The following is a 23,829-nucleotide window of genomic DNA, read 5'->3' as shown; positions in this document are numbered from 1 at the left end:
AGAGAAACATTTTTCTTATTATTGTCAGCCAATATAATTGGATGGGAAAGTGTATTAGTTGTGCCAGTAGATCAAACTGACCTTGTACTGTGCCACTTACCCCATTGTCAGATTCCAAATGAGTCCCATTTTTGTGAGGAGGGTGGATGCTTCTCATGGTTCCATATCTCAGAATGCATGAGACAGTAATTCACCATTTTATAGGCAGTTTTAGAAATCGTGTATTAAAGTAACTCTGAAACATTTTGTGCCTGATATTGCTATGTACTGATGTAGTGCTCTTGTGCAAAAACTCATACTTGCATCTGTTATATATATATATACCGGTAACCAGATTGCTGCAGTTTGGCTGACTATGTTCCACATTTCCAGAATACTGTACTGTATTTAGAACTAAGTAGTGTATTTATAGCTATCTATCTTATCATACACAGCATTTCAGTTCTACATGCATGATGGCCATTTACAAGCAGACATATGTAAACAAAGATGCCTTATTGCAACTCCTCCTGTGGTTGTCACTTAATGGGAGTTTCCCTCCCTCCAAAAAAATGCAAATTGCTGTACAGAGAAGGATTTATTTGTTTGTTTCTTCAAGATAGTGACTGCCTCCCCACATGTTGTAGTCCCAGTTATGATCCTCCCAGCTGCTGGACACATTGTATTGATTTTTCTTTTAAACAAGGCATGAATCCTAATCACAATAATTCAACCACCACCAAGACCCACATACATATAAAATGTGTGTATTAAATTATCATTACATGTGGACTGCACCCAGCCACAATGGATTTTTGTCAATACTCTGTTCTCCCTGCAAACCAAACAGAGTGGACGATCAATATGGTTTTCCTCCCTTTCTCATAACACTAAAACTTGTGGACATCCAATGAAGCTGAATGGTTGGAAGATTTCGGACGGATAAAATAAAGTACTTCTTCATGGAGTATATAGTTAAACTATGTCACTTGCTCCCATACGAGGTGGTGGTGGCCACCAACTTGGATGGCTTTAAAAGAGGAATGGACAAATTCACGGAGGATAAGGGTATCAGGGATAAGAGTATCAGGGGCTACTAGCCATGATGGCTGTGCTCTGCCTTCGCAGTCAGAGGCAACAACGCTTGCTAGAAAGGGGGGAAATTGTTGTTGTGCTTGGCTCCTGCTTGTGGGTTTCCTGCTGGCATCTTGTTGTTGGCCATTGTGAGAACACGATACTGGACTAGGTGAGCCATTGGCCTGATCCAGCAGGCTCTTCTTTTGTTCTTAATACATGCTCATCTGGAAGTGTCCTCAGTCCATGGTTGGTCGGTCGGTCTTTAACTCTTCTCTCTCTTGGTTTTGCTGTTTTGTGCAGCATCTTCCTTGCTTTTGATTTTTGCATCATTAGCCACCCGTTGTTGTTTTTTAGCAGGGAGAAATGGGCATGAGCTTTCTATTGATAAAACAGTAGTCTTATTTGAGGAATAATCCTCCATGCCATCATAATACTATGAATAGAGATAAGAAGAGTCTCTTATCTTGTATCTTGCAAAGCTGGCAAGGCTTGTTTCCTTGAGTCATCGGGATTTGTTAGAAATGCTCATCCCTTTTGCCTTTGGGTGCAATGCACTTTACTATGCACACCCACACCCACAATATGTTGCTCAAGCTGAGAGTGCCTGTAACCTGCTGCCAGGTTATCTGGATCTAATCCCTTAGGGCCCTCCACTTAGGCTCCCAACATGTTACGGTAGTTGGGGAGTGTGGGGTCCACTTGCCTGAAGGATGATGCCTCTTTCCTTCCTGTGGCACAACAGCCATAGGATGCAATAGAATTCATACCCCACCTTCTTCCATCATGGAACCCAGGACAGCATATTTAGTTCCCCAGTGGTTCCCCATCCAAGCAATCGCCAAGCCTAAACCTGCTTAGCTTCAGCAAGGTAGTGGCCTCATGCACTTTCAGATGACATTCTAATATCAGGGGACAAAGTTACTACTGTTTATGTCTCGGTCTAGCTATTCCTGTTTCATTGTTTTTTTATTACAGCAGCACACATACTCTTCCTATACATATATGTTTTATTAGCTTGGCTTTGAAAAGGAACTTCAGTATATGTGCACTCTACTGACAGTGTTTCAAAAACACAAAAGTATGACATTTAAGATAATGCCAATTAAAGGTTGTGTGTGGAGCAGAGACGGCAATATGTTGGCTCTTTTGTATGACATAAATCAGGTCATTCTCTACCAACTGCATGCTGATAGCATTGTTTTTATTGGAAAATGTGTTCCATCACTGGGGCACTCGACCATAACATATCATAAGGGGGGAATTATGACCTCCCATTTTTCATCCTGAACACTGACAAATTCCGCCCACTTCTTTTCTTGTTCTCTGAGCTGTGCACATACAAAACAAACTCACAATATATTGCATGCAGGAATATCCTCAGACCACATTTTTATTCAGCCAAGAAATTTTGTAGGTAACATATGTAAATAGTATCTGAGCACAGATTTGTGAGCATTAATTGTGCTTCCTATTGACCTCGTTCATATAGCCACTAATTTAAAGTGGCTTAGAACTGCTGCGTGCCAAAGAAGATTGTTCCTTTTATTTTGAAATAATCAGAAATTGGCAGGTTTTAGAGACTCGTAACAATGAAGTTGTTAGGAAGAAATTATTCCCATACACACAAAACTACTGAATTGTACTTTGGTTTGTCACCTGCCTATTAAAATTCCAAAAGCATTGTCTCATGGATACTTTGTAGAATACAAAGAAAACAGGAGTCCATTTGTTTTGGGGCTACTAATTGTAAGGAGAAATGGAGTCTACAGATTTTTAAAAAACCATACATTATCTTCTTTTGAGGAGTATGAGAAAAGGTTTGATGAAAGCTAGGAAGCTTGGGTTGACATTTCTTAATTTTTTTTAAAAAAAGATCTGTTCCTTTTTTTAAAAAAAAAGTCCCTCAGTTTTAGGGACTTAGGAAGCTGCCTTATGCTGAGTCAAACCTCGGTAAATGGAATAAACTGTCATGTGAATGCAGTCCTAGAGTCCTTCCCCTCCATTCCTAGAATGATGTCCCACTCTACCACTAGAAGACATTGAGAAGGACATGTAAGAGTAATGACTTGAGTCCTGAGCAGCTCCTTCAATTCTTAGATGGCTGACGATCCATTGGGGTCTGTTGTTGTTTACAAAAATAGGAAAAGAGGTGATTTTTGCCAAGTCCTCTATGCCAGATTACCTCCACCACTGCAATTTACAAAGTCGTTTTCTACATGGACATAAAATGTAAAATGTTATTGATGCTGAACTTTCCTTCCTGTTGCTTTCTCCCTAAAACAATGCAAAGTTCCTTTTATAAACAGCTGGTGCTCATGAATTGAACGCTGCACTGTAATAAGGCTTTTAGTATGGGTTGTTCGTCTGTATAAATTTTTGCCAAGAGAAAACATTAACAAGGCTGTGGTAATGTGGCTCCAAAAACCGGCAGGATGGAGCAGAGGTGGTGGCGGGGAGAGAAAACCAGTTCTCAAAAGCTGAGGATATTTGCATAGATAACTTGCTTACTAGCAGTGATTATCATACTCAACTCACTGCTTTGCAAATCAAATTCATGGCTTCAGACTAATATCCTGTATCTAATATTGAGAAGAAATGTAAAGTGGCAGCAAAACCAAGTAGCTGATTTCATTTTTTTTAATTGACATGAATAAATTTAAATCAACTGAAACGAAGCTGCCCATTTCATTTCTGACTCTGTTAGACGTTGGGAACAAATAACAACAACCATGTAACTCACACACATCTTGGTTTGTTTGTTGCCTGAAACAAGCTTTGCTAGCTTTTCCAATGAAACAGCATGAAGCAAGACCATTTGTGGCTTCTGAGTGTTAAGCAAAGGTCATGGGATAACTAGGGATGGGGGAGAAATTAGATTCTATTCACATTTAAAGGTGAACCTACCATTGCAGTACTTCCAAGTAGAGCTGCAGTCTAAGTGACATAACTGTTCAGCCTTAGGAAACAGATCAAATCATTTTGCATGTACATGTGGGGATTCCTGTATCATCCTGTTTTCCCCAACTTTACACTTTGAATACAAATGAAACACCGGAGATGGACTAGATCAGGCATCCCCAAACTGCGGCCCTCCAGATGTTTTGGCCTAAAAACTCCCATGATCCCTAGCTAACAGGACCAGTGGTCGGGGAAGATGGGAATTGTAGTCCAAAACATCTGGAGGGCCGAAGTTTGGGGATGCCTGGACTGGATCATCTCCTAATTTGCTAAGACTGCCAGCCTGTACACACCACAGTGCCAGTCGCACTGAATTCAACAGCATCACTGAAATCTTATGTATAAGATTTTGGTATGTATTCACAATTTCTGAATCCCATTAGATTCAGTAGCTTCATCTCCAGACTATCGGTAGTTTGCAAGGGGGTATTCAACTGCTTACTGGGAAATTTAGGTTTGCACAACTGAAGTGGATTAAATCTGCTTAAATCTTTTTTTTAAAAAAATAAACCTTTTGCAGTGATGGGAAATGCCAATGAAGGTGGGATGAATGGGAAGGCATAAAAACACCCTGCAAGCAAATCTGTGTGGATGCTCTTTTGTGGTCTAACCTCCCTGCAAACCAATCGGAATGCATGTTCAGTAAAGACTATGAAAGCTTTGTGCAAGCAAATCTGTGTGAATGCTCAATAAGTGGGTCATTTGAAGCAACCCTGGAGTTACTAAGTAAACATAGGCATGGGTTGCCTGTTAAATTCAAGGTGACTGTTTCCATGCCTTTGCTATATCCAGTATGCTCTTTATTTAGTGGGCATATTAGCTAAGTATGTCACACAGAAAATGCAGAAAGGAAATTTGCAGGCAATAGAGCTCATTTGGAGATCACTTGAGGTATGGCTTAGCAAAATCTGCGACACAAAAGCAGAGCAGATGGAAGTGCAACACTAAAGGAACTTTTGTTTAATAAATAGCTCTCTGAAGCTCAAAGGGGCAGCTGTGCCTTTTCCTGGGGCGTATTCTACTGAGCATATTTTTGATATTATCTTCCTCGCAGCGGCCTGTCAGTGTGTGCTCTCACTTGAGAAAGAATATGCATAACCAGTAGAGAGCTCTGAAAGCCTGCCTAGCTCCTGTAAGTGTTAACTTACTTAAGGGTAATGGGACCTCCCTCTTCTCCGTCGTGGTTATTTGTTTTGTAGCAAGTCAGAGCTATTTATAGAATTCGGCAGATCATTCTAAATAAACTTTTAAGCAGAGTTGTGGGGAAGATGCATTTGGATTCGGTAGGCGATATCCCATTATTTTTCGAATTTTCTTCCTGGCTCCTTTGCTATGTGCGTTCTTGGGGATGATAACGTCCTACGTTGATCAAGTAGAGATGTGACATTGCTGCAAGGTTGCTTTCAACAATTTGCTGTGGGGGATATGAATACATCAGCAGCACTTTAAAAAGAAATTGATAATATTACGGTACTCAGGAACCTACAAACTTTGCCCGGTAGTCAATCTTTTTTACTAGTCAGCAGCAAGGCTGACAATGTGTGTTCAGAGGAACTCACCATTAGGCAAAGTGAGTGGTGACTGCCTCTGTCAGTGGATGCTGGGGGCAGCGGGGGGGGGGGCAAGTCATTAATATTATCAGTATGAATGTACCAAACCAATGTTCTCCTTCCTGTGCCTATTCCTCTAATGAGAACAGGGAAAGGGGTGACATAGCCAGACCAAAGGAACTTTCTGTGGCAGGTTAGGTGGCAGTTGCCGCTACTGATGTCTCTTACTATTCCTTTGATGTGTTATTAAGAAGCAAGGAGTTGTATATATTGGTGTAGACTACTGGTAGCTGCGCGGGACAGCGGGTGGCGCTGTGGGTTAAACCACTGAGCCTAGGGCTTGCCGATTAGAAGGTCGGCGGTTCGAATCCCCGCAACGGGGTGAGCTCCCGTTGCCCGGCCCCAGCTCCTGCCAACCTAGCAGTCTGAAAGCATGCCAAAGTGCAAGTAGATAAATAGGTACCACTACAGCGGGAAGGTAAACGGCGTTTTCGTGTGCTGCTCTGGTTCGCCAGAAGCGGCTTAGTCATGCTGGCCACATGACCTGGAAGCTGTACACCGGCTCCCTCGGCCAATAGAGCGAGATGAGCGCCGCAACCCCAGAGTCGGTCACGACTGGACCTAATGGTCAGGGGTCCCTTTACCTTTACTGGTAGCTGCTACTACGCTACTGGTAGGAAAATCCAGGCAGAGTGACAGTATAGAGGACTCGGGAAAGGTGGCGTACCTATTATTAGCAGGATATGGGGTGAAGAGGGAAATAATGGCTTGTGGCAGCAGGGCTTTAAAGAGAAGCCTTATTAAAGCTGTGGTCTTATATACTTGTGTGTTTTGCTGCAAGCTGCCTATTAATGCCCACATGCTAAATACTGGGATAGGAAACAAGAAGTTGCTCATGTGAGCATCTTGTATCATGTACATGTAATTAAATATTGAATGTGCATTAACAGAAGATATCCTATCCTGTTCAAAAAGAGGGAATTCCATGAACTTCATAGCACAAAATCTGTTTTTGAAAATGGAGGTTAACAGTTTTTTGTGGGGGGTGCAAGTAGTTAGCCTTGTCTAGGGCACAAAATAGTCTGGCACCAGCACTAAGGGCAGGCAATCCTTGTATACAATGTGGTTCGGTTCAACTGGAGTCTGCTCTTAAAAGAAAAAAGAAAATGCCTGATAGCCAAGTCTTGAAAACAGAGCAAGAAATCACGGTGGATGCATATGCCATTCAAATGTTTCCAGTAGTCAGATCAGTCATAGACCATTATTTGAGCCAACTTTGCGGAAATGGAAGAAAATCCAGATGTCATTACAAATTCACATTTCAATTTTCTAGCACCCATCAGCAATTTTTTTTTGAAATGGATCTAGTATACTGTCCGCTTGCTGCTTGTTTGGTTGCATCCATGCAATTTATCAATGTTTTCCTCTCTGCCTTGACCAGCAAAATATGTAGGTTGCTGACAGTTGATAGTTAAGGAAAGTACTTTCCAGATTTCCCGAATCAGCATATTTGATATATGCTCAATTGCAAACTAATACACTACTTTACCAGTGCAACGATCCCAGGTTTTACAGAACCTCCTGTACTTGTGGGACTCTGCATTTATTTTGGTGGAAGGAACCATCATGCACACACATGGCAATCCAAAACCGATGGCTGTTAAAGAGGAATTCTCAAAGCATAATAACTCAGTAGTTGAATACTGTCATCCGATGGGCAAGTGACTACATGTTAGTGGCAAGGAAGGGAGGTGCATGGTGATAAGTTAGACTTTGAAAGCTAATGCCCTGTTATCCCAAATAAACCAAACATGATGTTCTTTTGACCTTCAGCATTTCCCACATAATCTATAAGTACCCACGCTGTCTACTATATGCTGGTGAGGCACTGATATATTCTTCCAATGTTTCTCAAAGCTTTTTTATTTTTTTATTTAAAAAATCTATTATCTTCTAAGCACAGACTGCAGAAATTGATTCTACTCGTTTTCAGCTTTCTTTACAATACATAACAAATTTGACATAGACTTACTGGTTATGTTTAAGATCAATAAAAATGTAGATTATGGTGAATTTTAATGCACTGCTGACTTTTAAAAAAAATTTGAAGCTTCCCCATTGGTGTTTTGTAAAATATTGTGGTATGTCTGGCCGTAAATACATTTGATCCAAATATACTGGAGTTAAGGAAGGAGAAGGAGTTGTCAAATATACTTTTACTTTTGATAGAAGGTGCTTTGCAAAAAATACTCAGCATATTTAGATAGTCATATTTATGAGACAAGTGCCATAGAAAACGAGGAAATCCTTAGTAGTCACATAAATACATTACATATTGTGTGCTCTTAGGCTGTATTTACAGTGGTGGCGCTGTGGTCTAAACCACAGAGCCTACGGCTTGCCGATCAGAAGGTCAGCGGTTCGAATCCCCGCGATGGGGTGAGCTCCCGTTGCTCAGTCCCTGCTCCTGCCAACCTAGCAGTTCGAAAGCATGTCAAAGTGCAAGTAGATAAATACAGCGGGAAGGTAAATGGTGTTTCCGTCCGCTGCTCTGATTCGCCAAAAAGCGGCTTAGTCATGCTGGCCACATGACCTGGAAACTGTATGCTGGCTCCCTCGGCCAGTAAAGTGAGATGAGCGCTGCAACCCCAGAGTCGTCCGCAACTGGACCTAACAGTCAGGGGTCCCTTTACCTTTTAAGCTGTATTTACACATATTTGGTTTATGCCTTTCTGGTGGTTATTATTTCTTGATATATTGTTTATCGCTGTACTTTAGCACCAAATTCCCACTAGTGCCAAGCTGAACTGGCAGAATTCTCAACAACAGCAGATGTAGCAATTATGGGAAGAAAAAGTGAGACTGTTTAGGGAGTACAGCATCCTAAGCCCAGGGGAGGGCAGTTGAAGAGCCACAGGGGGCCATGGACCACCCTCTCTGCTGCCCCATCTTTCATGAGCTGGCAGAGTTTAGAAAGTGATGGTTTCTCCATTCATCCCAGGATCTCCCTCTCCCAGGACTATGCAAAGCCAGCAAATGTTGGTTCATAACTTGGGGAGAGAGGGAATTAGGTAGCAAAATGTGATCTGAAGGAATGCAGCTTGTGTTTCCCTTCAGGTCTCATGGTCATAAGAGTTGCCTTGCTTGAGCAAACCAAGACCTGCCTGGCCCCACTTTCTCCTTCTGACAATAGCTAACCCATCAAGTAGTCATGTGATTGCTTTCTGAGTACAGCAAGTTCAATATGTTCCCAAGTACTAACGAAGCAGCTGCAGGTTCTACTCTTAAATGCACTAAATTCGTGGATTAACTTCTACAGCACATTATGGATAGCCCACAGTGCTGATTTCAATATCCAACAATACAAATATTGTTTAAAGTGAATGCAAAAAAGTAAGGACACCATTTTTAAAATTCCAAAGAACCACGAGAGCCCTATTGAATTCATTTTTAAAAGAAAAAGAAAAAGAAAATGTAGTTTATTAACAGTTGGTCACGTGTATAAGGGAAGCAGGTGGATATGGGGGGGGGGGATTTTGCTTTATAGGAATTCCTCCTGAAAGGACAGCAAAATACTGCTTCATCAGCTATGCAGGCATTTAAACTGAGCTGTCAACCACATTTCTAATCTATGAATGTGTTTCATTAAAGTATCTGGTACAATTAATCATTTTGATGGGCAATATGTGGCAACAAAGAGTAGCTTTTTCAGACACTGAGATTCTTTTATTATTCCAGCAGCTGTACCTCCATGGAATAAGAGTGCTCTGCTGCTGAGTCTGTCTTTGGATGACGGTTCTGTCTTTACATATAGCCGTTTTATAGTTTTGACTATATCCCACCATCACAATATATGCAGATAATATGCTAATTTATCTTTATGGCAGCTCTCAAGGGTCATTACCAAGGCGTAGTAAAATATACTGAGGACATTAATAATGATTGTAATAAAACTGGCTTTGGAAAGCATTAAGAACAACATAATGATGCTTGCAAAGCTGCAAATATCTTGGTGAAAGGATGAAGGTGCATTAAATGGACTTTCATTTTGGTAGCATTCATTTTGATTCAGATGAGTGTATAAAACAAGTTAATTTACCATTTGCCAAGAACCGGTTAAAGATTTAATCATGGAAAGTGCATTTACTTTGAATGTGTTATTACTGCCAAACTTGCACCTTTGCAAATTGGATTGCTTTTTGCTGGAAGGTGCTTGCAGATTAAGAAATGGAAGGGCTACTGACCCAGCTGCCATGAGATCTGATTACTAGCGTTTAAAAGCAGGGGATGGGTTTGTATATAGAAATTGATATTTAAAAAAAAGAAGCATAATTTTAAAAAACACAAGTCAGAAGATAACGAGCCAGCTTCATCAGCAACATGTTTGAACGCTGCATGTTCTATGGATGGAATAGTTCTGCATAAGATTTGAGTCTCAATTTTCAACCTCCTAGAGGCCCGTTGGTGGTGGTGGTAGTGGTTATATTTCTGTACTGCCCTTCATCCAAAGATCACAGATTGGTTCACAATATAAAAATAGCAAAGAAAAACTATAAACCCTCCCTACGAGTTGTGGCTGGGCCGAAAAATAAAAGCAAAACCAATAATGTTTTCGGTGAGCCTGGAAGCTTCTGTATAGGGCACCATGTACCTGAGAAGCACACACATGCTTCCTTTCCTGCTAATATGATAGACAAAGTTACAGAATGGAGTATAGATCTATCCACAGGAGCAACCAATCAAAGTTACTGGAGGATGGTCACATGAGTGTTTTAGATAAGGCAGAGACTCAATCACTCCCTGCCAACATGCCTAGTGGTCAGGGATCGTGGGAATTGGAGCCCAGCAATATCTGGAGGCCTGCAGGTTCCTCTCCCTTGCTGTGCAGGATAGGCCACTTGCCAGTTTTCCAAAAACCAAGCCAAAATCACCCTAACTTTCACAGCCTTTTCTATTTGAATGTTTATCTGTAAAATTAACCAAGTGAAATGTTAGTCTGTGGCCCCAGTTCTGAGGAATGTGCCCCACATGCTTTGAAGCTAGTGTAACGGCTTATTGATTGATTGATTGATTGATTGATTGATTGATTGATTGAATGAATGAATTCATATACTGCCCTATACATGGAAGTCTCAGGACGGTTCACACAACAAAATCAAAATATAAAACCACAAAATATATAATCAAAATAAAAACAACCCACCCAGAAATCTGCTTCTGGTTCTTAGTAACACCAGTACTTTTTATATGATTTTAAATGAGGGTGGGCAAACTTTCTGGCTTGTTGGATCTGGGATATAAAGATGATAGATGATTGATTGATTGATTGATTGATTGATAGCTATATCTATAAGTACAACTAGTATTTAGGATTGCAGCCAATATACATACAGGGGAAGAATACAAACCAGGCAGCCAGAAACATAATGAACTTAAACAAGAGGAAGTAAAAGAAGCTCAAGGATACTAATCAAACCTCCCATTTTTGAAAACCAATTTTCTAACCAGGCAATGTATCCTGAGTCAAAGGTTGGCCTTACAAGTTTTTTCTTTGACTTGGAGCAATTATGCTTAGGCAGTGATGACATGGAGATGTTCTGCTGATGAAACTTCATTTAATTTTATACTGACTGCCCTTTTAATATTTTGTTCTAGATACAACCCTGTTTTTCCCGTCGTTTGCCATGAATTCATATTTGGAACTGCCTTCTCTAACATCTCTGTCTAAGGATAGACATGCATCAGGACCACGGTGGAACCGAATGATGATCCACTTGACAGTGAAGACTACTGCTTTGAATGGCACTCTCCTTTACAGTGAGTGGCCTAGGGTTTTGTTTATGCTATTGTTGCACAAATTGCTTCATAACCATTATTAGATTTTACTCTCACAGCAACCCTGAGCAACTTCATTCAGTATGCATTTAAAGCCAGGTAAATATTTTAAATAATTAAAATAATGCCAGGCCAGCAAAGAGTAAAACAGGGGAAAACCTCATCATTTAATTTTGTGCCATTTCCCTCCTGGGATATAATGACTCCAGCTGGAGAAGACAGGCAACCTGCCTATAATAATTTTTCTTCCATTGGTTTCTTGATTGTAAAAAGAGCAAGGAGTCTTATAGCACCTTCAAGATGAACAGGAAGGCTGTAGTGTAGTAGAAGCCTTTTGCTTCTTTTGATACAGTCTTGCAAGACTTTGTTTTTGCCGTGGCAGACTAACATGGCTAGAAGTTGTTGGCTGTGGATTGCACACATTCTTGAGATATAAAGAAACACCAGGAATTAACAGTGGGGATGGGTTCTAAATTGCTGCATTGGATGGCAGTACAGTGCCTTGTGTACAGTGACTTCCTTTGTTATTTCACTCCACTGTGCCACATGCCTTTGGACTAGTGGGCCATCTCGCCATGGAGCCTTGACTCTCATGTGCATTGCTATCTTGTATCCAGCTGTTCCCTGTGGAGCTGTCAGCCTGCAGCCCCTAGGCAAACCCATAACAGCTGTCAGCTCTGCAGGGATCCTGCATTTCTCAGGACGACTCCACAGCACCAGTAGAGTACTAAAAAAGCACAATAGAGCCAGATGGTGATTTCACAAACTGTACACACAAACTGTTAAAGATTACACAAGGTGGTTTCTGAGTTTTTTACAGCAAACGCTTCCCTATAGGTGAAACATGCTGCACTTAGTCATGAGAATTATTGCGGGCACCATCGTGTAATTGGGAAAGTAGGCAATATGGGAGAGTCTTCCTTGCAAATGTTCACTTGGAAAAAGGTGCTGCAAAATCCAGTGGGGCTTACACCAAAACACGAGCATAGGATTTCAGCCTAAGAACCTGATCCTGTACAGAGTTATTTGCTATTTATTAGCAGCATTATTTGTCTTGGATCCTTTGGGTGAAGTCTCTCACACTCAATAGCTGAGCTGGTGGGGGGGGGCATGGAATGTTCATTTGCAGTGGAAACCACCAGTGTTTGCAATTGCAGGCCATATCCATGTGGGAAGGGGCAGTTGTCGGCATGGCTGGGATGAAATGCTCACACTGAGGCAGCCTGAGGTCCAGAAGTGGCCTTGAAGCCATGAGAGTGGGGAGACTAAATGCAGCAAGGCAGGAGAAAGAGGCAAGAATGTCTTGAGATATTGTTGGACTCCGACTCCCATCCACCCCTGCCAATATTGATGGTGGGAGTTGTAGTCCAACTACATCTGAAGGGTGCCAGGCTAGCCACTCAGAGGTATACTATGAAAAGTGAGGGAAGAAGATAGGAATGCTGCAGAGGCTGATCAAGAGACAAGACAGCCAGAGGAAGTAGGTACTAGCTCTGGAGTTTGGAACATTGTAGGGGAATCTTTCCAGTTGTTGCTTTCCTTTGTCTGTATGTTTCTGGTTTACTTCATCAAAATAAATAAATAAACAAATAAATAAATAAATCTTCCAAAACACATACCGGTAGTTGAACCAGAATTTGTAATCTTTTATGTATTGCATAGCAGATCCCCTCGGTCCTGTTTAGTCATCGGTTTCTGCCTTAAAAGAGCTATATTTTCCTATAAAATAGTTATGGGGGTGGGGGAGAGAATAGGAACACAGATAAAGTGGAGAATGAAAGAAAAATATACCTTGTTAGAAGAATCAACACAGAGGAGAGGAAGAATAAGATAAAGAATGTGTCAGGTGGTGTGCATGTTACATTTTTAAAAAATCTGCTTCCTTAAAGTAACACCAGTTGAAAGATTTTTGCCATGGGAAGTAGAACCGCAGAACAAACGTTTAACTTTTTGTGTGTTTCCTTTGGAAAAGAACTGAGACTCTGCCAGAAAGCACACAATAAAGATTTGAGAGCAGACATTTGACCCCATCCCAGGTGGTGAATCGTACCCACTCTTTTAAGAAATGGTGCTTCAGTGACAGCCTTTTCTGCTGATGGAAATGCCTCATAGTTGGGATCAGAAACTAGAATATCAGAAGCAAACATCCTCCCCTTCTACTTTTTATGGCCATGAAAGCCAGGTGTGGCTGAGCTGGAAGACCAATTTAAAACAGCCAAGTACAGCAATGCTTTCCTGTCCATGCTCCCGCACCATAAATCATATTTCTGTAATATGGGTTTAATGGGTTTATACCATGCTTTTTCCAAAACTATGCAGCATGGCAAAACACAAATTGTAATGTAAATGTCTGTGTGTGTGTGTGTGTGTGTTTAAACACATGGGTGCAGGATGATTCAAATATCTCTAATGGAATTGTTACTCAGATCCCAGCTCCTGAATTATTACATTCATGGCTCATCTCAGTCTCAATGCTGCTCTTCCCACTTCTCCTGCAGAAATGTTGTACTGTACAGCTCTGTAAGTGTAAGAAGAGTCTAATTTAATGGCTTGTAATTTGGCCTTTCATTGTCATTTCTCTGGAAACACAAGTCCAGGCAGTTAAAGGTCTTCATGAGTCTGTGTCTAAGGAGTATCACTTTTCCTTTAGAGCAATTGATGGTGAGCTTTTCCTGTGAAGGGTAAAAACTAACTTACCTTGATTTTGATCACTACCCAAGTAGTACTGCAATGGCCCACTTGGCCTAGGCCATTTAAACTATTACTCCATTCTGCTCAAAGCACAAGCTCAGCAGGAGTGGAACACACAGAATAGATTTGACTGATTGGTTTAGCACTTTAATTTTCAGTTGTTGGTGTAAAATTTTACAAGTGTATATATAAAAATAAATGACTTTAAAAACATGTCACTTTTACTGACATGGTAGACAAAAGCCTCCTCAGCTAAATAATAATTGTTTTAACGGAGACCATTATTGACTGTGGGCAGATTATCACAACAATAAATTGAACTGTGCTACTTAACTCAGCAGCTCCAAATCATTGTTGAGAAGCATTTTATATATATCCGAAGGCTTTATTAACACCGAGCTGGTTGATCAGTTACACAATATTAGGAGCCTTAAATGATGATTGTTTATAGAGATTTATACTAGCTGTCAGCAGAATGGACTGTTTAAAAAAAATGATGGTGGAGAGGATAGAATTTGAGGTACATGTATACAATTCATAGAAAATTAATTTGGTGCCTAGAAGCTAACAAGAAGCTAGCTTTAACAAGAACAGCTGTCACAACTACTCCAGTAGACTTATCACCAGGTACTTTCTAAAATGTAAGGACATAAATACCTTGATTCAATTATTCATAAGACTCCCCCCTCCCAATAATGTGTTTATGTGTACTTACATTTATATCATGCCTTTCTTTCATCATGGAATACAAGCAGTGTACATGGTTTCCAGGCAAATACCTTTAATATGGGCAAAATCACCAATTCTATAATAATAGTATGTGCTGGGGGCTTTCTAATGTACAAGCAGCATTAGTTTGTTTTCCTGTTATTACTGCATAATCATCATGCCTGATAGCAGAAGTGTCCAAAGAGAATAGTGTTTGCATCGTGGAGCTCTCACTGAAAACATATAATTAGCAACCTGTGTGCATAATTTGATCTTTCAGAAATTACTAGTTTTGCTGTTTGGCTCCTCCATCTTTCTTTCCTTTCCTCCTTTTGCTTTCAGCTATTTATGCTCTTTTCCCTATATTATTTTGTTGTCTTTTAAAGCCGGTGATGAGCATGCGGGAGGACATTTTCTTCACCTTTACCTTGATGATGGCAGACCAACAGCTCAGCTTGGCTGTAGCACTTCACGGGACATTCTGACGGCAACTGTCAATCACTCCATTAGCAGAGATGCCCTTGTGCCGATCACAGTCAGGTATGGATTTCCTATGCTTTGTTGAAGTGAGACTTGCACAGTATAACTGTGTTTATTTGTTGCTGAGAAACCCAAAAACGTTAAAATATAAAGGCCAAGCATGCTTCTAAATAGGGGGAAAAACCCACTTCTTTGGGTTGGGATCGTAAGGATCAGTGGCAGACAAGTTACTTTGAATGCGATAGTTTCCCAGTTCCACCCCTGGCCTCTCAAGTTAAAGGAATGAGTAGCAGATAACGTGAAAAGCTCCTTGCCTGAGACTCTAGAGTAGAGGAAGGGAACCAACAGCCTTCTAGATGCCATTCAATTCCAATTCAACTCCAACTAGCCCTGCAGATGTTGTTGGACTCCAACTCCCATAAGCCCCAGCCACCTTTGCCAGTGATCAAGGATTATGGGAGTTGTGGTCTGACAATGGAAGGCCACGGGTTCCCCATTGGTCAGAACAGTCAATACGGGGATAAATGGGCATGTGGTCTGACCTGGTATAAAGTAGCTTCCTTTGATAGATATCACTGTCAGGGTGATGGCGTAGGGGTACACATGGGCAAGCTGTCTCCATATTTGGGAATGTTATTCTGTGATTACATTATAATTTCCTTGCCGAAATGTGCCCAGGCAGATAATGTAACTTGAAAGTCATGAAAACGAACAGCTTTGAAGTAGAGACTAGACTGCCTTCAAAGTAGACCACAATGAGGAGAAACTCTCTTTCCTCAGCACTCTCTTTTCACCTTAGAAATCATACCCTGCAAGCCACTATTACTTTGGGGTGCATTGCTACAGGTTTTTCAAAAGATACATTTAAAAATCGGCTTCTTTTACTATTTTATTGTGTATTAGGCTAATCGGTTCACAGGCTTCCAGTTCAGCTTTCTCAACCACCTCTTAAATCTGTAGGAAAGCTTATATCTGGCGCTGTGTTGCTTTGTGTGAATATTATGGTGGTGTCCCAGATAGCTGTATTGGAGCAGACGTTTGGAGCGCTAGACTTTGATTAATCTCTCAAACTGAACTGCAAAGGGCAGGTCCAAAATTTGTCTCCAACACACACACACACACACACACACACACACACACACACACACCTGACACCAGATAATACGTTTAGTTAGGCAATGTTGAAATTGCATGGTCTCCATGATTGTTGGGGTTGTGGGGTTGTGTCAGTCACTCCGCTCCATTGCACCAATAGTCTCTAATGAGCAGGGCACCTGATGTGAGTGTCTGTTGGCAGGAAGATACAGTTCTCTTGATTCTTCTGGGTTTGTTTGATGGAGAAAATCAGGCTCTGGGAATCAGGTACCCACACCTGACCAGTAGAGTCTATCTGCACAGTAAACGGTATAGCTTTGCACTGCTACTCTACCACCATATTTCACCCCCATTAAGTGCATGAACCAGAGTGAACAAAGACACTCCCTTTAGCATGGTTTGTTAGAGGAATTTGGTTGTGCTCTGATCTAAGGACTGAGTTTGTGTGGGACCAGCCGGAAGGTTTTAAGGATCAAAGTGTGAGAAGGATCTGCTCTTTCATTTTTAGATTACAAGGAGAACATTCCAAGCAGGAGGACCAAATGTACACTCAGAATGTATTTTTTGGGCCTTGTTTTGTCAAGTATCACTTCTTCCCAAGGTATCACAGTGCAGAAGTCTATTTGGGAGTATTGTTTCCCCAGCTACTCTATATTAAAAACTCAATACAACATTAAACATTTAAAAACTCCCCTGAAGACAGCCTTCAGATGTCTTTTAAAAGTAGGATAGTTCCTTGACATCTTATGGGAGGGCATTCCACAGGGCAGGTGCCACTATCGAGAAGGCCCTCTGCCTGATTCCCTGTGACCTCGCTTCTCACAGTGAGGCAACTGCCAGAAGGCCTTCGGCGTTGGATCTCAGTTTCTAGGCTGAATGATGGGGGTGGAGACGCTCCTTCTTAGTTTCCCATTGTGAAAGGGGAAGAAAATGGTCCGTGGTTCTCCAAAATGTATATGTAGCCATTTAACAGTGTTTCCTCTGTCATGCCAACAGCAAATGTTTCCTGCAACAAAAGCCGAATAGTACCAGTGTATCCATGCCAAGTGGGATGCGGGTGGCACTGTGGGTTAAACCACAGAGCCTAGGGCTTGCCGATCAGAAGGTCAGCGGTTCGAATCCCCATGATGGGGTGAGCTCCTGTTGCTCAGTCCCTGCTCCTGCCAACCTAGCAGTTCGAGAGCACCTCCAAGTACAAGTAGACAAATAGGTACCGCTCCAGCAGGAAGGTAAACGGTGTTTCCATGCGCTGCTCTGGTTCGCCAGAAGTGGCTTTGTCATGCTGGCCACATGACCTGGAAGCTGTACGCCAGCTCTCTCGGCCAATAAAATGAGATGAGCGCCACAACCCCAGAGTTGGTCATGACTGGACCTAATGGTCAGGGGTCCCTTTACCTTTATCCATGCCAAACATAATTGCTGAATAATAATAATAATAATAATAATAATAATAATAATAATAATAATATTTTTTATACCCCGCCCATCTGGCTGGGTTTCCCCAGCCACTCTGGGCGGCTTCCAACCGAATATTAAAAACAGTACAGCATCAAACATTTAAAACTTCCCTAAACAGGGCCGCCTTCAGTTGTTTTCTAAAAGTAAAATAGTTACTTATTGCCTTGACATCTGCTGGGAGGGCATTCCACAGGGTGGGTGCCACTACCGAGAAGGCCCTATGTCTGGTTCCCTGCAACTTGGCTTCTCGCAACGAGGGAACCACCAGAAGGCCCTCGGTGCTGGATCTCAGTGTCTGGGCTGAATGGTGGGGGTGGAGATGCTCCTTCAGGTATACAGGACCGAGGCCGCTTGCTGAGCTTCTCTAATTTTGCCAGTAGACCTAAATCAGATAAATGCAAAGCATGGGTGCTTTAAACAAACTCAAAGAATGCATAGAGGTGTCTATACTTATTTTTATCATTTTTGTCTTGGTTTCTTACGTTAAATTCAGTACAAAATGTTCACGGATACTTCCCCCTGGTTAAGTTGCCTCTTCAAACACTTGGCTTGGATTAAGTATAAGAACAGTCTTCCACCTCCTTTAAGATGATCTATCAAAGATAAGAAAGCAATTGCTGCAACTATTCAAGCTCATTAAACAAGTACTTGAGGAGCAGGTGTCTTCATTACAGTATCCTTCATGCTATGGAAAAGGATTGGTCTTCTCACGCTAACTGTCCTTCTAAAGGAGCCTTAGCAAATGCTTAACCAGCGTTTCCAAAAATACAGTATCCCTTTAACAGAGGCGCAGTGCGGTGGGGGGCTGAGGTTGTTGTTGCCCCTGGTGCATTTTAGAAGTGTACTATCACAAATATTAATGTGTCTGTGCGAAACTTACTCCTTGGTACATTGTGTGCCAAGATTATGGTTTTGCATCTTCAATAAAAATGTTTGGGGTTTTTTAAAATGAATTTTCAAAGTGTGCTTGGTCTTGGTTGGGATGGGAGGAGGGACAGACAGACCCTGCAGAAGCACCTGGTGGTTCTTCATGCAGAGCTGCAAGGAGATCTTCAGATGTATCTTCTTCATCTCACTTTTCCAGGTCATAAAAATGGCTAAGATTGAAAACCAGCCCACAGATGCAGCCACGTACTGCACATGCAATCCTGTAGCATGGGTATATTCCAGGCTGCTGTGGCAAATGTTCTCCATGGTGCAGCCTGAGGATTGTGTCTACAGAGATATGGCTTGACATCCTTTTGTACACATTTGTGATTGAAGTTGCCAACCTTTGACTCTGGGATAGAGCAATGGGTGCTATCTGCTTCAGGGTAGCAAAACCCCTCAGTACAATTAAGACTGACTTGGCTATTCAGTGGTCCATTCTTTGACTGCCATTTCCTGCCTTCTGCAGCAAACATTACTGCAGTTTTTGGTTTTTAGAAGTAGATCACTATAGTACTAGAATGGGAGTCACTATTTCACCTTTCCAAGGTTTTGCTTTTCCAAAGCTGTTAATGCAAGAGACACTATGTATCTGGGACAAGCGCTAGTAACCCTACTTGTGAGGTACTGTTTGACATTTTTGCTTCTGTAAGCAGGCCTAGAGCAGGGGTAGCCAATGTGTGGTCCACTCTAAATGGTGGACTGCTCTTCCCATCAACCCCAGCCAGTGGGCTATTGGTTGCAGTAATGGGAATTGTAGTCCAACAAATGGAGGGCACCATATTGGTTACCCCCCCCCAACGTAGAGGTAGAACCAGGGACACATATTTTGTTGGCAGAAAACCTATGTGGCATCCCTCTTGGTGCTAAAACTGCACTTGTAAACACAAGAAAGTTCTCAGGCAGGCTAGTGCACTCTACCTAATAACATAAAACAAAAATTATATTCATGAGAAATAATGGCTTGAAGACCTAAAATAAAACCATGTTGCTTACAATTAATTTTTGTGCAACCTGTAGACACATTTTATTTAACTATGCATTTACTTACTGGTTGCTGCAGATATCTGCAGTACAGTAAAAACTGAATGCAGCTTTTTATTAAATTAATCTGTATTATCATATTCTTTCAATTTAAACAGTTTCAGTAATGAGTAGCATTGGCTGGAGTGGTTTTGTTTTATAATCATGTGTACAGTCCTATAGCTAAGCAGCCACACGCAAAGCAGGATATTGTGTGCAATAATTAAAATCTTGATTTAATTAACAGAACAGACAAGGAGGAAATGCTAGATTTTAATGCAGACAACAAACCAGAAAACCTTTTATTCTAATGTAATAATTTTATTTATTTTTATTTCAAACCATATACCATATCATAGTGTTGTAAATCAGTAGACAGATGAGTTTACATGACTGACACAAAAGCAATGTTCTGAAGATGATAATTTATTTAGAGGGCAATATTTACATAACATATGTCCTGGAAATATTTCATTACACCAGTGTCTTTCGCATTGTGCCATGTGTTCTGAGACAGTGTGACTTCAAGGAGAAGATAAAGTTCAGCTTGCTGACAGCAATCCCTCCTTGCATGATAATGACATCTTAAGACAATGACATTCCAAGAACAGTATTTATCCTTCTGAAATAATCAGCCATGCCACCAAGAGCAGAACATAGTCTTTTGATGATGCGTGTCAAGTATTCTACAAGAAAGGAAGTAGAGGCGCTTTTATGTAGGTGGCCCCAGCTATTTTCATCAGTGTCTATGAAAAATTTCAGAGCAACAGAAAATCTCTGTTCCAAGGATCTTGCAGTATGAATGTAGATTGTGGGCTGGGAGTGGAGGGTTCTAAATTGCACAAAAAGGGGAGGGGATCCTCACTTCAGGCCTTTACCCTCACCCTCATGGAGGCCTCCAAAGTGTGAGCAGATGATGCGTCAGACAGGGCAGGGCTTGACAGCACACACACACCACTCACCTTCACATGTTTGCAACTGACACCCAAGAAGAGCTATTGTGTGGCTGTAGATGACTGTTGATACCACAAATCTGTCTCATGTATGGGGGGGGGGAATAGAGACTTTACCATTTGACAGGATGATACAGGTTATCAAGCTACCCCACAGTAAACATAGAGCAATTTTGATCATTATAAAGGCTCAGTGAATATTCAGGGGATTCTGGTATCTGTTGTTTCAAGTTGAGATAGCTATGGATCGCTGCTCAATAGCTTGGGTGGCCCAGAGCGATCCTTGGCTGTCAGCGTTTTAGGCATGAAGGAGAGGCAGGCATTGGGTGGGAAAGCCTGTAAGAAGGCCAGAGAGCTACCTGATTGCCAGCTGCATCTTCCCAGGAGAAGGTAGGAACCTGCCACCCCCTGACTTTCCTTCTTGCCTGACACCCCATCCCTGAAGCAGCACCTGGCAGGATCAATGACTCTGCTGAACAGAAGCCTTGGCTTGGTCCTGCATGGTGCAGCATTCTCCTTTGCAAGAGGCTTCCCCACAGAAAAGTTGCTTGAAAAGCAGCACCCAGTAGAATCGATAACTCTGCTTAACAAGTGCTGTGCAAATGTATCAATCCTGCATGGTGCAGAGTGTTCCTTTGCATGCAGCTTCCAAAGAAGCACTGAGAATTGACCCCTCGTACTGCACACAAGCATGCTTTCGGTCTGGAGGGGAGTAACTGCAAAGTCTCATTCCCCCATCTCCTCCCAGTATAAGGGGGTCTCCCCCCACCCGCTGTGCCTAAACACAACCAACAGAGGCTGAGAATCCACCTTCCCCTGGCCCACTGCATGGAAGTTGTTGCTGCTCTTCCCTTTTCAAGCCCCTCCTGGATCTAAGAGACTGTAGGGTGGAGAAAGGTGGGGAATCTACTGACCCATGCCTGAGCCTTCCTTCCTTCTTCCTCTACTACATACTGGGCACCCTCCTCTGCTTCAGACTGCCCTGACTCTCCCTCCTCCCCTGACTCCTGTCTTGCAGGTGGTGTGACACTCCATAAATCACTGGTCCCCTTTCCTGGGTCTCTCCCCTCGTCCCCTGTTTCTGCAACACACTCTTTGGAGCTGTGCTAGTCCTTGACACCAAATTAGACACCAAAGGGCAAATTAGACATTACATTAATGGGGTGTGTGAATTCCATATTCAAGATCTGCATTTTTCAAAAGTAGCTTAGTGAGGGCCCTGATCTGAGTTGGGACAATTGTGTAAGAGGAGGAGAAGTTTTATTTTTTTCCCCTCCAATACCACTTTCCCCAGGCTGCTATTTGCAGTTTCAGGTGCAAATAGCAGCATTGGTGGGTGGCCACCATTTGTTTAAAGAACAAGCTATAAGTAGGGAAGCCAAAGCATGAGATTCAACTCTGTTGTTAAAGTAGCATCTAGTTTGACCCAGAGAGTCTCAGTTAAAATCTGAAGACCCTGACACATAGCAAAAATGTCTTGTGGTCATGTTTTAATGCAAGTGCTTTGCAGAAACCCAGTTTCAAAGCACTAGGTTTGAGAGGTTCTCCCTTTTTCCTTTTGTCAGGAGATAATGCATGCTCATTCCGTACATGTTGAGAGATAATGACACAGGTAGGCTCAATCATAACCTTCTGTCACTCTCCATATTAAACTCTTATCTTAAAAACAAGAGAGAACGATTAGTCTTGCCCAGTATATTGTAAAGATGATTGAGTAACTAGCAGATGATGGAGGAAGCATTGTAAAGTATTTTGGCACTCATCTGTTGTTTTTACCTTCCATGTTCAAAGTAATGGAACTAATTAAATATATTTATAAGCCTTGTCATATCAATATATATATATTTAAACAACAAGGGCAAATGAGAAATGACCATTATACATCCTTATATATAATCAATATTACATCATTAATCTTCAACACATATAAACAGGTAATTACGCCTAGGATGATCTTACCAATTTGTCATAAGCTTCAGCCTTCCCAAAGCATTTATTTAAAGGAGTGCTCAACTCTGCCTGCAATTCAGAACACATATTGTTTGGAGGCATAATGAATGTAAACTGTGTGAACAAATTATATGCACAGTAAATAGCGACCAATAAATTCATTTTGGAGAAGAAACTGAATAGTCTTTATTTAAGCTGTTCAGTGTCTTATAAAAACATCATTATCAATCCCTTCATATATATATATATATATAAAATATGAAATATATATACATATATATAATATCTACATGTTTCAGTCTCCATCAATATGACCATATGCATAAGACCATCCTAGGCATGGATAGCCATATAGCAGCTCATGGGCCAGCAGCTTTATTTGGCCTGATAGTTATATCAAATGTTCCCACTCCTGTCTACTCAGAGTAACCTGCAATGGAGCTTGCTTTCAGGTACAACACAGGAAGGTAGAAAGCTGCCTTGTCCTGAGTCAGACCTTTTGTCTGTCTAGCTCAGCAACTGTTGGTGACCCTCTGGGGTTTCAGACATGGAATGTTCCTACTTGGAGGTGCCAGGGAAGGCACCTGGGACCTTATTCATGCAGCCATATAAAACTTGTGATAAAGGCTTAAAACCAGGGGTTGGCAACCTGTGACCCATGGGCCACAAGCTGCCCACAGGGGTCGTTTAAACGGCCCATGAGCTGCCCCTGAACCGAGCTGCCCAGTCGGCGAGTTCCCCCCATGCTGCTCTAAACCAGGGTGGAGCAGGGACTTGCTTCCGCAGCGCCAAAAATTGCATCTGCACAGACACAGGAAATTGTGTCTGCACATGTGCAGATGCCGAAAATCACGTCTGCGCAGACGAAGCGATCTCTGCGGGAGTGAACCGGCCCAGACGAGGTAAAATTTGCCGACCCCTGGCTTAAATCCAACACAGGAGTTAGGCTTACTGATTCCATTGATTCCATTCTGTTTTGCATTGCAGGTGAATGTATTTAGGATTGCAGCTTTAGTGTTGTATGTATGTTTGCTTAAGGAATTCCACTTCCACTTCCTTAGCCCATCCCTGCTCCAAATTTGCTCCAGAACAGAATTGTTAGTGCCTGCGGGGAGAAGTTCCTTTGTGAAGTGGAAGTCCTTGCG

At 41.8% G+C, this 23,829-nt stretch overlaps 1 protein-coding gene across 1 annotated transcript in view; it reads left to right on the top strand.

Annotated features, from left to right (window-relative positions):
- Positions 1-23,829, top strand: part of EYS (EGF-like photoreceptor maintenance factor) — a 396,345-nt gene that overhangs the window by 275,073 nt on the left and 97,443 nt on the right. The window contains exons 19-20 of the mRNA XM_088665821.1: positions 11,220-11,381; positions 15,185-15,338. Coding sequence (XP_088521947.1) covers positions 11,220-11,381; positions 15,185-15,338 — 316 coding nt within the window. The remainder of the gene's footprint in view (positions 1-11,219; positions 11,382-15,184; positions 15,339-23,829) is intronic.

The sequence above is a fragment of the Zootoca vivipara genome, chromosome 3 (assembly GCF_965207765.1).
Source record: "Zootoca vivipara chromosome 3, rZooViv2.hap1.1, whole genome shotgun sequence".
NCBI classification, from domain to species: domain Eukaryota; kingdom Metazoa; phylum Chordata; class Lepidosauria; order Squamata; family Lacertidae; genus Zootoca; species Zootoca vivipara.
Note: the sequence above shows the minus strand (reverse complement) of the source record. Positions and strands in the feature narration are given on the sequence as shown.